The following is a 14,256-nucleotide window of genomic DNA, read 5'->3' as shown; positions in this document are numbered from 1 at the left end:
CATGCGTCGGTCTAGCTTAATAAAGCCTTTTTTTAAAGATTCTCTACAGTGTTACTTTAATTCATATTAAACTGCCATATGTATGTTTGTCTAAAAGAATGCCCCAAAAACTGTAATGGACTAGTCTAATTACCTGGTATGACCATGATGTAATTAATTCCTAAGTAAATAAAGAAAACAAAAATATTTTTAATGCGCTATTTTATTCAGTAGGACAAAAGCAGTCGGCGAAAAGAAAATCTAAATCGATCCCCTGTGGACAATGGTTATACTTGCATAGACATTGGCAAAATATGTAGGTCATAGCTGGGGCTGCGCAGTTACTGGAAATACTGCACTCCTCACTATTCTTCGGACTCAAAGACAATCCTTATTAGTATAATTCAGTATTTTGGAATACAATACCATTTTTTTCCTCGTACAACAATTTTTATATCCACGAGCTAAATAATTTCTTTTAGAAATGGTAGACAAACTTTTTTTTTTACTTCTTTTATTCAATTTGTTTTTGTCACCTCTATTTGTTTTATTTACAGGCTGTGCTGGGGCCAAATTAGACTTGGTCTTTGTTCTGGATGCCTCTACTAGTGTAACTGAACCAAACTTTGAACTGTTAAAAGAATTTGTTAAAGACTTCCTCTTGGATGCTGATATTGATGGAGGCAATGTCAGAGTTGGTGTAGTCATCTATAGTGATGCTGATTATGTGCAGTTTCAACTGAATACTTACGCTAAGAAAGCTGATTTGTACAATGCCATTGATGATATTCCCTATAGGTATGGTAGTACCAACACTGCTGATGCTCTCAAAACAATGAGATCTGTTATGTTCACAGCAGGAAATGGTGATCGCTCAGATGTGGATAATGTAGCCGTTGTTGTGACGGATGGTGTATCAAATATCAACTCTAGAAGGACAGTTCCAGAAGCAGAACAGGCTAGGGCTGAAGGTATTCATATCTATGCCATTGGTATTGGCTTGACTGATACAAGAGAGTTAGATGGCATTGCCAGTAAACCAGTCGATGAGAACAGGTTTGCTGTTCAAGATTTTACAGAGTTGAGAGACCTGAGACACAAAGTAATTTTTGCTTTATGTGAGTGACATTCACGAAATTGTAATTAAAACATTTTTTTTTCGAAACAACTCTTCCAAGGTTTTAGTGAATAATGTTTATTGTTTAAAAGTATGACAGATTAATATTATAATTAATACGTTCATAGCATGTTCAATTAGCACTCCTTTGAAGTTTTTTTGAATTTTAAGCAATTTAAAATTCTATTTATCATTTTTTTATAGGTAGGAATCGATTGATATTATTTGCAAATCTCTAGTTAAAAAAACTTAGTAATATCGTAAAATAAAAAAAAAAGTAAAATGTTATTACAGGTTCCACTTCACCGCCAGTCAGAACTGAACCAATGCGCTTACAAACAACTCGTATACAGAGAGTCAGTAAGTATTTTTTACTACATATTTTATCCAATTTAACATTCTTTTTTTATACAATATATAAAATTAAAAAGATTTCTTAAGTGATATAAAAACATTATCTTTATATTTCTCAGTACAACAAGAAAAAAATTAGTATAATTCCATAAGTTGTTTCCTTTTAATACATTTGTTAATTTATACTTTGTTTTATGAGATTCTTGTTTATGTTTGGGTAACGTCGTGAGAATATTGTAGCAATATTAATTTATTGTGCAATTGTCTATGTATCTATGGTCGGTTCATGCGTCGGTCTAGCTTAATAAAGCCTTTTTTAAAGATTCTCTACAGTGTTACTTTAATTCATATTAAACTGCCATATGTATGTTTGTCTAAAAGAATGCCCCAAAAACTGTAATGGACTAGTCTAATTACCTGGTATGACCATGATGTAATTAATTCCTAAGTAAATAAAGAAAACAAAAATATTTTTAATGCGCTATTTTATTCAGTAGGACAAAAGCAGTCGGCGAAAAGAAAATCTAAATCGATCCCCTGTGGACAATGGTTATACTTGCATAGACATTGGCAAAATATGTAGGTCATAGCTGGGGCTGCGCAGTTACTGGAAATACTGCACTCCTCACTATTCTTCGGACTCAAAGACAATCCTTATTAGTATAATTCAGTATTTTGGAATACAATACCATTTTTTTCCTCGTACAACAATTTTTATATCCACGAGCTAAATAATTTCTTTTAGAAATGGTAGACAAACTTTTTTTTTTACTTCTTTTATTCAATTTGTTTTTGTCACCTCTATTTGTTTTATTTACAGGCTGTGCTGGGGCCAAATTAGACTTGGTCTTTGTTCTGGATGCCTCTACTAGTGTAACTGAACCAAACTTTGAACTGTTAAAAGAATTTGTTAAAGACTTCCTCTTGGATGCTGATATTGATGGAGGCAATGTCAGAGTTGGTGTAGTCATCTATAGTGATGCTGATTATGTGCAGTTTCAACTGAATACTTACGCTAAGAAAGCTGATGTGTACAATGCCATTGATGATATTCCCTATAGGTATGGTAGTACCAACACTGCTGATGCTCTCAAAACAATGAGATCTGTTATGTTCACAGCAGGAAATGGTGATCGCTCAGATGTGGATAATGTAGCCGTTGTTGTGACGGATGGTGTATCAAATATCAACTCTAGAAGGACAGTTCCAGAAGCAGAACAGGCTAGGGCTGAAGGTATTCATATCTATGCCATTGGTATTGGCTTGACTGATACAAGAGAGTTAGATGGCATTGCCAGTAAACCAGTCGATGAGAACAGGTTTGCTGTTCAAGATTTTACAGAGTTGAGAGACCTGAGACACAAAGTAATTTTTGCTTTATGTGAGTGACATTCACGAAATTGTAATTAAAACATTTTTTTTTCGAAACAACTCTTCCAAGGTTTTAGTGAATAATGTTTATTGTTTAAAAGTATGACAGATTAATATTATAATTAATACGTTCATAGCATGTTCAATTAGCACTCCTTTGAAGTTTTTTTGAATTTTAAGCAATTTAAAATTCTATTTATCATTTTTTTATAGGTAGGAATCGATTGATATTATTTGCAAATCTCTAGTTAAAAAAACTTAGTAATATCGTAAAATAAAAAAAAAAGTAAAATGTTATTACAGGTTCCACTTCACCGCCAGTCAGAACTGAACCAATGCGCTTACAAACAACTCGTATACAGAGAGTCAGTAAGTATTTTTTACTACATATTTTATCCAATTTAACATTCTTTTTTTATACAATATATAAAATTAAAAAGATTTCTTAAGTGATATAAAAACATTATCTTTATATTTCTCAGTACAACAAGAAAAAAATTAGTATAATTCCATAAGTTGTTTCCTTTTAATACATTTGTTAATTTATACTTTGTTTTATGAGATTCTTGTTTATGTTTGGGTAACGTCGTGAGAATATTGTAGCAATATTAATTTATTGTGCAATTGTCTATGTATCTATGGTCGGTTCATGCGTCGGTCTAGCTTAATAAAGCCTTTTTTAAAGATTCTCTACAGTGTTACTTTAATTCATATTAAACTGCCATATGTATGTTTGTCTAAAAGAATGCCCCAAAAACTGTAATGGACTAGTCTAATTACCTGGTATGACCATGATGTAATTAATTCCTAAGTAAATAAAGAAAACAAAAATATTTTTAATGCGCTATTTTATTCAGTAGGACAAAAGCAGTCGGCGAAAAGAAAATCTAAATCGATCCCCTGTGGACAATGGTTATACTTGCATAGACATTGGCAAAATATGTAGGTCATAGCTGGGGCTGCGCAGTTACTGGAAATACTGCACTCCTCACTATTCTTCGGACTCAAAGACAATCCTTATTAGTATAATTCAGTATTTTGGAATACAATACCATTTTTTTCCTCGTACAACAATTTTTATATCCACGAGCTAAATAATTTCTTTTAGAAATGGTAGACAAACTTTTTTTTTTACTTCTTTTATTCAATTTGTTTTTGTCACCTCTATTTGTTTTATTTACAGGCTGTGCTGGGGCCAAATTAGACTTGGTCTTTGTTCTGGATGCCTCTACTAGTGTAACTGAACCAAACTTTGAACTGTTAAAAGAATTTGTTAAAGACTTCCTCTTGGATGCTGATATTGATGGAGGCAATGTCAGAGTTGGTGTAGTCATCTATAGTGATGCTGATTATGTGCAGTTTCAACTGAATACTTACGCTAAGAAAGCTGATGTGTACAATGCCATTGATGATATTCCCTATAGGTATGGTAGTACCAACACTGCTGATGCTCTCAAAACAATGAGATCTGTTATGTTCACAGCAGGAAATGGTGATCGCTCAGATGTGGATAATGTAGCCGTTGTTGTGACGGATGGTGTATCAAATATCAACTCTAGAAGGACAGTTCCAGAAGCAGAACAGGCTAGGGCTGAAGGTATTCATATCTATGCCATTGGTATTGGCTTGACTGATACAAGAGAGTTAGATGGCATTGCCAGTAAACCAGTCGATGAGAACAGGTTTGCTGTTCAAGATTTTACAGAGTTGAGAGACCTGAGACACAAAGTAATTTTTGCTTTATGTGAGTGACATTCACGAAATTGTAATTAAAACATTTTTTTTTCGAAACAACTCTTCCAAGGTTTTAGTGAATAATGTTTATTGTTTAAAAGTATGACAGATTAATATTATAATTAATACGTTCATAGCATGTTCAATTAGCACTCCTTTGAAGTTTTTTTGAATTTTAAGCAATTTAAAATTCTATTTATCATTTTTTTTATAGGTAGGAATCGATTGATATTATTTGAAAATCTCTAGTTAAAAAAACTTAGTAATATCGTAAAATAAAAAAAAAAGTAAAATGTTATTACAGGTTCCACTTCACCGCCAGTCAGAACTGAACCAATGCGCTTACAAACAACTCGTATACAGAGAGTCAGTAAGTATTTTTTACTACATATTTTATCCAATTTAACATTCTTTTTTTATACAATATATAAAATTAAAAAGATTTCTTAAGTGATATAAAAACATTATCTTTATATTTCTCAGTACAACAAGAAAAAAATTAGTATAATTCCATAAGTTGTTTCCTTTTAATATATTTGTTAATTTATACTTTGTTTTATGAGATTCTTGTTTATGTTTGGGTAACGTCGTGAGAATATTGTAGCAATATTAATTTATTGTGCAATTGTCTATGTATCTATGGTCGGTTCATGCGTCGGTCTAGCTTAATAAAGCCTTTTTTTAAAGATTCTCTACAGTGTTACTTTAATTCATATTAAACTGCCATATGTATGTTTGTCTAAAAGAATGCCCCAAAAACTGTAATGGACTAGTCTAATTACCTGGTATGACCATGATGTAATTAATTCCTAAGTAAATAAAGAAAACAAAAATATTTTTAATGCGCTATTTTATTCAGTAGGACAAAAGCAGTCGGCGAAAAGAAAATCTAAATCGATCCCCTGTGGACAATGGTTATACTTGCATAGACATTGGCAAAATATGTAGGTCATAGCTGGGGCTGCGCAGTTACTGGAAATACTGCACTCCTCACTATTCTTCGGACTCAAAGACAATCCTTATTAGTATAATTCAGTATTTTGGAATACAATACCATTTTTTTCCTCGTACAACAATTTTTATATCCACGAGCTAAATAATTTCTTTTAGAAATGGTAGACAAACTTTTTTTTTTACTTCTTTTATTCAATTTGTTTTTGTCACCTCTATTTGTTTTATTTACAGGCTGTGCTGGGGCCAAATTAGACTTGGTCTTTGTTCTGGATGCCTCTACTAGTGTAACTGAACCAAACTTTGAACTGTTAAAAGAATTTGTTAAAGACTTCCTCTTGGATGCTGATATTGATGGAGGCAATGTCAGAGTTGGTGTAGTCATCTATAGTGATGCTGATTATGTGCAGTTTCAACTGAATACTTACGCTAAGAAAGCTGATGTGTACAATGCCATTGATGATATTCCCTATAGGTATGGTAGTACCAACACTGCTGATGCTCTCAAAACAATGAGATCTGTTATGTTCACAGCAGGAAATGGTGATCGCTCAGATGTGGATAATGTAGCCGTTGTTGTGACGGATGGTGTATCAAATATCAACTCTAGAAGGACAGTTCCAGAAGCAGAACAGGCTAGGGCTGAAGGTATTCATATCTATGCCATTGGTATTGGCTTGACTGATACAAGAGAGTTAGATGGCATTGCCAGTAAACCAGTCGATGAGAACAGGTTTGCTGTTCAAGATTTTACAGAGTTGAGAGACCTGAGACACAAAGTAATTTTTGCTTTATGTGAGTGACATTCACGAAATTGTAATTAAAACATTTTTTTTTCGAAACAACTCTTCCAAGGTTTTAGTGAATAATGTTTATTGTTTAAAAGTATGACAGATTAATATTATAATTAATACGTTCATAGCATGTTCAATTAGCACTCCTTTGAAGTTTTTTTGAATTTTAAGCAATTTAAAATTCTATTTATCATTTTTTTTATAGGTAGGAATCGATTGATATTATTTGAAAATCTCTAGTTAAAAAAACTTAGTAATATCGTAAAATAAAAAAAAAAGTAAAATGTTATTACAGGTTCCACTTCACCGCCAGTCAGAACTGAACCAATGCGCTTACAAACAACTCGTATACAGAGAGTCAGTAAGTATTTTTTACTACATATTTTATCCAATTTAACATTCTTTTTTTATACAATATATAAAATTAAAAAGATTTCTTAAGTGATATAAAAACATTATCTTTATATTTCTCAGTACAACAAGAAAAAAATTAGTATAATTCCATAAGTTGTTTCCTTTTAATATATTTGTTAATTTATACTTTGTTTTATGAGATTCTTGTTTATGTTTGGGTAACGTCGTGAGAATATTGTAGCAATATTAATTTATTGTGCAATTGTCTATGTATCTATGGTCGGTTCATGCGTCGGTCTAGCTTAATAAAGCCTTTTTTTAAAGATTCTCTACAGTGTTACTTTAATTCATATTAAACTGCCATATGTATGTTTGTCTAAAAGAATGCCCCAAAAACTGTAATGGACTAGTCTAATTACCTGGTATGACCATGATGTAATTAATTCCTAAGTAAATAAAGAAAACAAAAATATTTTTAATGCGCTATTTTATTCAGTAGGACAAAAGCAGTCGGCGAAAAGAAAATCTAAATCGATCCCCTGTGGACAATGGTTATACTTGCATAGACATTGGCAAAATATGTAGGTCATAGCTGGGGCTGCGCAGTTACTGGAAATACTGCACTCCTCACTATTCTTCGGACTCAAAGACAATCCTTATTAGTATAATTCAGTATTTTGGAATACAATACCATTTTTTTCCTCGTACAACAATTTTTATATCCACGAGCTAAATAATTTCTTTTAGAAATGGTAGACAAACTTTTTTTTTTAATTCTTTTATTCAATTTGTTTTTGTCACCTCTATTTGTTTTATTTACAGGCTGTGCTGGGGCCAAATTAGACTTGGTCTTTGTTCTGGATGCCTCTACTAGTGTAACTGAACCAAACTTTGAACTGTTAAAAGAATTTGTTAAAGACTTCCTCTTGGATGCTGATATTGATGGAGGCAATGTCAGAGTTGGTGTAGTCATCTATAGTGATGCTGATTATGTGCAGTTTCAACTGAATACTTACGCTAAGAAAGCTGATTTGTACAATGCCATTGATGATATTCCCTATAGGTATGGTAGTACCAACACTGCTGATGCTCTCAAAACAATGAGATCTGTTATGTTCACAGCAGGAAATGGTGATCGCTCAGATGTGGATAATGTAGCCGTTGTTGTGACGGATGGTGTATCAAATATCAACTCTAGAAGGACAGTTCCAGAAGCAGAACAGGCTAGGGCTGAAGGTATTCATATCTATGCCATTGGTATTGGCTTGACTGATACAAGAGAGTTAGATGGCATTGCCAGTAAACCAGTCGATGAGAACAGGTTTGCTGTTCAAGATTTTACAGAGTTGAGAGACCTGAGACACAAAGTAATTTTTGCTTTATGTGAGTGACATTCACGAAATTGTAATTAAAACATTTTTTTTTCGAAACAACTCTTCCAAGGTTTTAGTGAATAATGTTTATTGTTTAAAAGTATGACAGATTAATATTATAATTAATACGTTCATAGCATGTTCAATTAGCACTCCTTTGAAGTTTTTTTGAATTTTAAGCAATTTAAAATTCTATTTATCATTTTTTTATAGGTAGGAATCGATTGATATTATTTGCAAATCTCTAGTTAAAAAAACTTAGTAATATCGTAAAATAAAAAAAAAGTAAAATGTTATTACAGGTTCCACTTCACCGCTAGTCAGAACTGAACCAATGCGCTTACAAACAACTCGTATACAGAGAGTCAGTAAGTATTTTTTACTACATATTTTATCCAATTTAACATTCTTTTTTTATACAATATATAAAATTAAAAAAGATTTCTTAAGTGATATAAAAACATTATCTTTATATTTCTCAGTACAACAAGAAAAAAATTAGTATAATCCCATAAGTTGTTTCCTTTTTATACATTTGTTAATTTATACTTTGTTTTATGAGATTCTTGTTTATGTTTGGGTAACGTCGTGAGAATATTGTAGCAATATTAATTTATTGTGCAATTGTCTATGTATCTATGGTCGGTTCATGCGTCGGTCTAGCTTAATAAAGCCTTTTTTAAAGATTCTCTACAGTGTTACTTTAATTCATATTAAACTGCCATATGTATGTTTGTCTAAAAGAATGCCCCAAAAACTGTGTTGGAGTAGTCTAATTACCTGGTATGACCATGATGAAATTAATTCCTAAGTAAATAAAGAAAACAAAAATATTTTTAATGCGCTATTTTATTCAGTAGGACAAAAGCAGTCGGCGAAAAGAAAATCTAAATCGATCCCCTGTGGACAATGGTTATACTTGCATAGACATTGGCAAAATATGTAGGTCATAGCTGGGGCTGCGCAGTTACTGGAAATACTGCACTCCTCACTATTCTTCGGACTCAAAGACAATCCTTATTAGTATAATTCAGTATTTTGGAATACAATACCATTTTTTTTCCTCGTTGTACAACAATTTTTATATCCACGAGCTAAATAATTTCTTTTAGAAATGGTAGACGAACTTTTTTTTTTACTTCTTTTATTCTATTTGTTTTTGTCACCTCTATTTGTTTTATTTACAGGCTGTGCTGGGGCCAAATTAGACTTGGTCTTTGTTCTGGATGCCTCTACTAGTGTAACTGAACCAAACTTTGAACTGTTAAAAGAATTTGTTAAAGACTTCCTCTTGGATGCTGATATTGATGGAGGCAATGTCAGAGTTGGTGTAGTCATCTATAGTGATGCTGATTATGTGCAGTTTCAACTGAATACTTACGCTAAGAAAGCTGATGTGTACAATGCCATTGATGATATTCCCTATAGGTATGGTAGTACCAACACTGCTGATGCTCTCAAAACAATGAGATCTGTTATGTTCACAGCAGGAAATGGTGATCGCTCAGATGTGGATAATGTAGCCGTTGTTGTGACGGATGGTGTATCAAATATCAACTCTAGAAGGACAGTTCCAGAAGCAGAACAGGCTAGGGCTGAAGGTATTCATATCTATGCCATTGGTATTGGCTTGACTGATACAAGAGAGTTAGATGGCATTGCCAGTAAACCAGTCGATGAGAACAGGTTTGCTGTTCAAGATTTTACAGAGTTGAGAGACCTGAGACACAAAGTAATTTTTGCTTTATGTGAGTGACATTCACGAAATTGTAATTAAAACATTTTTTTTTCGAAACAACTCTTCCAAGGTTTTAGTGAATAATGTTTATTGTTTAAAAGTATGACAGATTAATATTATAATTAATACGTTCATAGCATGTTCAATTAGCACTCCTTTGAAGTTTTTTTGAATTTTAAGCAATTTAAAATTCTATTTATCATTTTTTTATAGGTAGGAATCGATTGATATTATTTGCAAATCTCTAGTTAAAAAAACTTAGTAATATCGTAAAATAAAAAAAAAAGTAAAATGTTATTACAGGTTCCACTTCACCGCCAGTCAGAACTGAACCAATGCGCTTACAAACAACTCGTATACAGAGAGTCAGTAAGTATTTTTTACTACATATTTTATCCAATTTAACATTCTTTTTTTATACAATATATAAAATTAAAAAGATTTCTTAAGTGATATAAAAACATTATCTTTATATTTCTCAGTACAACAAGAAAAAAATTAGTATAATTCCATAAGTTGTTTCCTTTTAATACATTTGTTAATTTATACTTTGTTTTATGAGATTCTTGTTTATGTTTGGGTAACGTCGTGAGAATATTGTAGCAATATTAATTTATTGTGCAATTGTCTATGTATCTATGGTCGGTTCATGCGTCGGTCTAGCTTAATAAAGCCTTTTTTAAAGATTCTCTACAGTGTTACTTTAATTCATATTAAACTGCCATATGTATGTTTGTCTAAAAGAATGCCCCAAAAACTGTAATGGACTAGTCTAATTACCTGGTATGACCATGATGTAATTAATTCCTAAGTAAATAAAGAAAACAAAAATATTTTTAATGCGCTATTTTATTCAGTAGGACAAAAGCAGTCGGCGAAAAGAAAATCTAAATCGATCCCCTGTGGACAATGGTTATACTTGCATAGACATTGGCAAAATATGTAGGTCATAGCTGGGGCTGCGCAGTTACTGGAAATACTGCACTCCTCACTATTCTTCGGACTCAAAGACAATCCTTATTAGTATAATTCAGTATTTTGGAATACAATACCATTTTTTTCCTCGTACAACAATTTTTATATCCACGAGCTAAATAATTTCTTTTAGAAATGGTAGACAAACTTTTTTTTTTACTTCTTTTATTCAATTTGTTTTTGTCACCTCTATTTGTTTTATTTACAGGCTGTGCTGGGGCCAAATTAGACTTGGTCTTTGTTCTGGATGCCTCTACTAGTGTAACTGAACCAAACTTTGAACTGTTAAAAGAATTTGTTAAAGACTTCCTCTTGGATGCTGATATTGATGGAGGCAATGTCAGAGTTGGTGTAGTCATCTATAGTGATGCTGATTATGTGCAGTTTCAACTGAATACTTACGCTAAGAAAGCTGATGTGTACAATGCCATTGATGATATTCCCTATAGGTATGGTAGTACCAACACTGCTGATGCTCTCAAAACAATGAGATCTGTTATGTTCACAGCAGGAAATGGTGATCGCTCAGATGTGGATAATGTAGCCGTTGTTGTGACGGATGGTGTATCAAATATCAACTCTAGAAGGACAGTTCCAGAAGCAGAACAGGCTAGGGCTGAAGGTATTCATATCTATGCCATTGGTATTGGCTTGACTGATACAAAGGAGTTGGATGGCATTGCCAGTAAACCAGTCGATGAGAACAGGTTTGCTGTTCAAGATTTTACAGAGTTGAGAGACCTGAGACACAAAGTAATTTTTGCTTTATGTGAGTGACATTCACGAAATTGTAATGAAAACATTTTTTTTTCGAAACAACTCTTCCAAGGTTTTAGTGAATAATGTTTATTGTTTAAAAGTATGACAGATTAATATTATAATTAATACGTTCATAGCATGTTCAATTAGCACTCCTTTGAAGTTTTTTTGAATTTTAAGCAATTTAAAATTCTATTTATCATTTTTTTATAGGTAGGAATCGATTGATATTATTTGCAAATCTCTAGTTAAAAAAACTTAGTAATATCGTAAAATAAAAAAAAAGTAAAATGTTATTACAGGTTCCACTTCACCGCCAGTCAGAACTGAACCAATGCGCTTACAAACAACTCGTATACAGAGAGTCAGTAAGTATTTTTTACTACATATTTTATCCAATTTAACATTCTTTTTTTATACAATATATAAAATTAAAAAAGATTTCTTAAGTGATATAAAAACATTATCTTTATATTTCTCAGTACAACAAGAAAAAAATTAGTATAATCCCATAAGTTGTTTCCTTTTAATACATTTGTTAATTTATACTTTGTTTTATGAGATTCTTGTTTATGTTTGGGTAACGTCGTGAGAATATTGTAGCAATATTAATTTATTGTGCAATTGTCTATGTATCTATGGTCGGTTCATGCGTCGGTCTAGCTTAATAAAGCCTTTTTTAAAGATTCTCTACAGTGTTACTTTAATTCATATTAAACTGCCATATGTATGTTTGTCTAAAAGAATGCCCCAAAAACTGTGTTGGAGTAGTCTAATTACCTGGTATGACCATGATGAAATTAATTCCTAAGTAAATAAAGAAAACAAAAATATTTTTAATGCGCTATTTTATTCAGTAGGACAAAAGCAGTCGGCGAAAAGAAAATCTAAATCGATCCCCTGTGGACAATGGTTATACTTGCATAGACATTGGCAAAATATGTAGGTCACAGCTGGGGCTGCGCAGTTACTGGAAATACTGCACTCCTCGCTATTCTTCGGACTCAAAGACAATCCTTATTAGTATAATTCAGTATTTTGGAATACAATACCATTTTTTTTCCTCGTTGTACAACAATTTTTATATCCACGAGCTAAATATTTTCTTTTAGATATGGTAGACGAACTTTTTTTTTTTACTTCTTTTATTCTATTTGTTTTTGTCACCTCTATTTGTTTTATTTACAGGCTGTGCTGGGGCCAAATTAGACTTGGTCTTTGTTCTGGATGCCTCTACTAGTGTAACTAAACCAAACTTTGAACTGTTAAAAGACTTTGTTAAAGACTTCCTCTTGGATGCTGATATTGATGGAGGCAATGTCAGAGTTGGTGTAGTCATCTATAGTGATGCTGATTATGTGCAGTTTCAACTGAATACTTACGCTAAGAAAGCTGATGTGTACAATGCCATTGATGATATTCCCTATAGGTATGGTAGTACCAACACTGCTGATGCTCTCAAAACAATGAGATCTGTTATGTTCACAGCAGGAAATGGTGATCGCTCAGATGTGGATAATGTAGCCGTTGTTGTGACGGATGGTGTATCAAATATCAACTCTAGAAGGACAGTTCCAGAAGCAGAACAGGCTAGGGCTGAAGGTATTCATATCTATGCCATTGGTATTGGCTTGACTGATACAAAGGAGTTGGATGGCATTGCCAGAAAACCAGTCGATGAGAACAGGTTTGCTGTTCAAGATTTTACAGAGTTGAGAGACCTGAGACACAAAGTAATTTTTGCTTTATGTGAGTGACATTCACGAAATTGTAATGAAAACATTTTTTTTTCGAAACAACTCTTCCAAGGTTTTAGTGAATAATGTTTATTGTTTAAAAGTATGACAGATTAATATTATAATTAATACGTTCATAGCATGTTCAATTAGCACTCCTTTGAAGTTTTTTTGAATTTTAAGCAATTTAAAATTCTATTTATCATTTTTTTTATAGGTAGGAATCGATTGATATTATTTGCAAATCTCTAGTTAAAAAAACTTAGTAATATCGTAAAATAAAAAAAAAGTAAAATGTTATTACAGGTTCCACTTCACCGCTAGTCAGAACTGAACCAATGCGCTTACAAACAACTCGTATACAGAGAGTCAGTAAGTATTTTTTACTACATATTTTATCCAATTTAACATTCTTTTTTTATACAATATATAAAATTAAAAAGATTTCTTAAGTGATATAAAAACATTATCTTTATATTTCTCAGTACAACAAGAAAAAAATTAGTATAATTCCATAAGTTGTTTCCTTTTAATACATTTGTTAATTTATACTTTGTTTTATGAGATTCTTGTTTATGTTTGGGTAACGTCGTGAGAATATTGTAGCAATATTAATTTATTGTGCAATTGTCTATGTATCTATGGTCGGTTCATGCGTCGGTCTAGCTTAATAAAGCCTTTTTTAAAGATTCTCTACAGTGTTACTTTAATTCATATTAAACTGCCATATGTATGTTTGTCTAAAAGAATGCCCCAAAAACTGTAATGGACTAGTCTAATTACCTGGTATGACCATGATGTAATTAATTCCTAAGTAAATAAAGAAAACAAAAATATTTTTAATGTGCTATTTTATTCAGTAGGACAAAAGCAGTCGGCGAAAAGAAAATCTAAATCGATCCCCTGTGGACAATGGTTATACTTGCATAGACATTGGCAAAATATGTAGGTCATAGCTGGGGCTGCGCAGTTACTGGAAATACTGCACTCCTCACTATTCTTCGGACTCAAAGACAATCCT

The 14,256-nt window shown here is 32.2% G+C and overlaps 1 protein-coding gene across 1 annotated transcript in view; it reads left to right on the top strand.

Annotated features, from left to right (window-relative positions):
* The window catches only part of LOC106066853 (uncharacterized), a 443,149-nt gene that overhangs the window by 35,411 nt on the left and 393,482 nt on the right, over positions 1-14,256 (top strand). The window contains exons 21-36 of the mRNA XM_056013586.1: positions 537-1,097; positions 1,391-1,456; positions 2,271-2,831; positions 3,125-3,190; positions 4,005-4,565; positions 4,860-4,925; positions 5,741-6,301; positions 6,596-6,661; positions 7,477-8,037; positions 8,330-8,395; positions 9,215-9,775; positions 10,069-10,134; positions 10,949-11,509; positions 11,802-11,867; positions 12,688-13,248; positions 13,542-13,607. Coding sequence (XP_055869561.1) covers positions 537-1,097; positions 1,391-1,456; positions 2,271-2,831; positions 3,125-3,190; positions 4,005-4,565; positions 4,860-4,925; positions 5,741-6,301; positions 6,596-6,661; positions 7,477-8,037; positions 8,330-8,395; positions 9,215-9,775; positions 10,069-10,134; positions 10,949-11,509; positions 11,802-11,867; positions 12,688-13,248; positions 13,542-13,607 — 5,016 coding nt within the window. The remainder of the gene's footprint in view (positions 1-536; positions 1,098-1,390; positions 1,457-2,270; positions 2,832-3,124; positions 3,191-4,004; positions 4,566-4,859; positions 4,926-5,740; positions 6,302-6,595; positions 6,662-7,476; positions 8,038-8,329; positions 8,396-9,214; positions 9,776-10,068; positions 10,135-10,948; positions 11,510-11,801; positions 11,868-12,687; positions 13,249-13,541; positions 13,608-14,256) is intronic.

Source organism: Biomphalaria glabrata, chromosome 16, assembly GCF_947242115.1.
Source record: "Biomphalaria glabrata chromosome 16, xgBioGlab47.1, whole genome shotgun sequence".
In the NCBI taxonomy this organism is placed as follows: domain Eukaryota; kingdom Metazoa; phylum Mollusca; class Gastropoda; family Planorbidae; genus Biomphalaria; species Biomphalaria glabrata.
The sequence above is the reverse complement of the archived record's forward strand: the minus strand, read 5'-3'. Positions and strand labels throughout refer to the sequence as shown.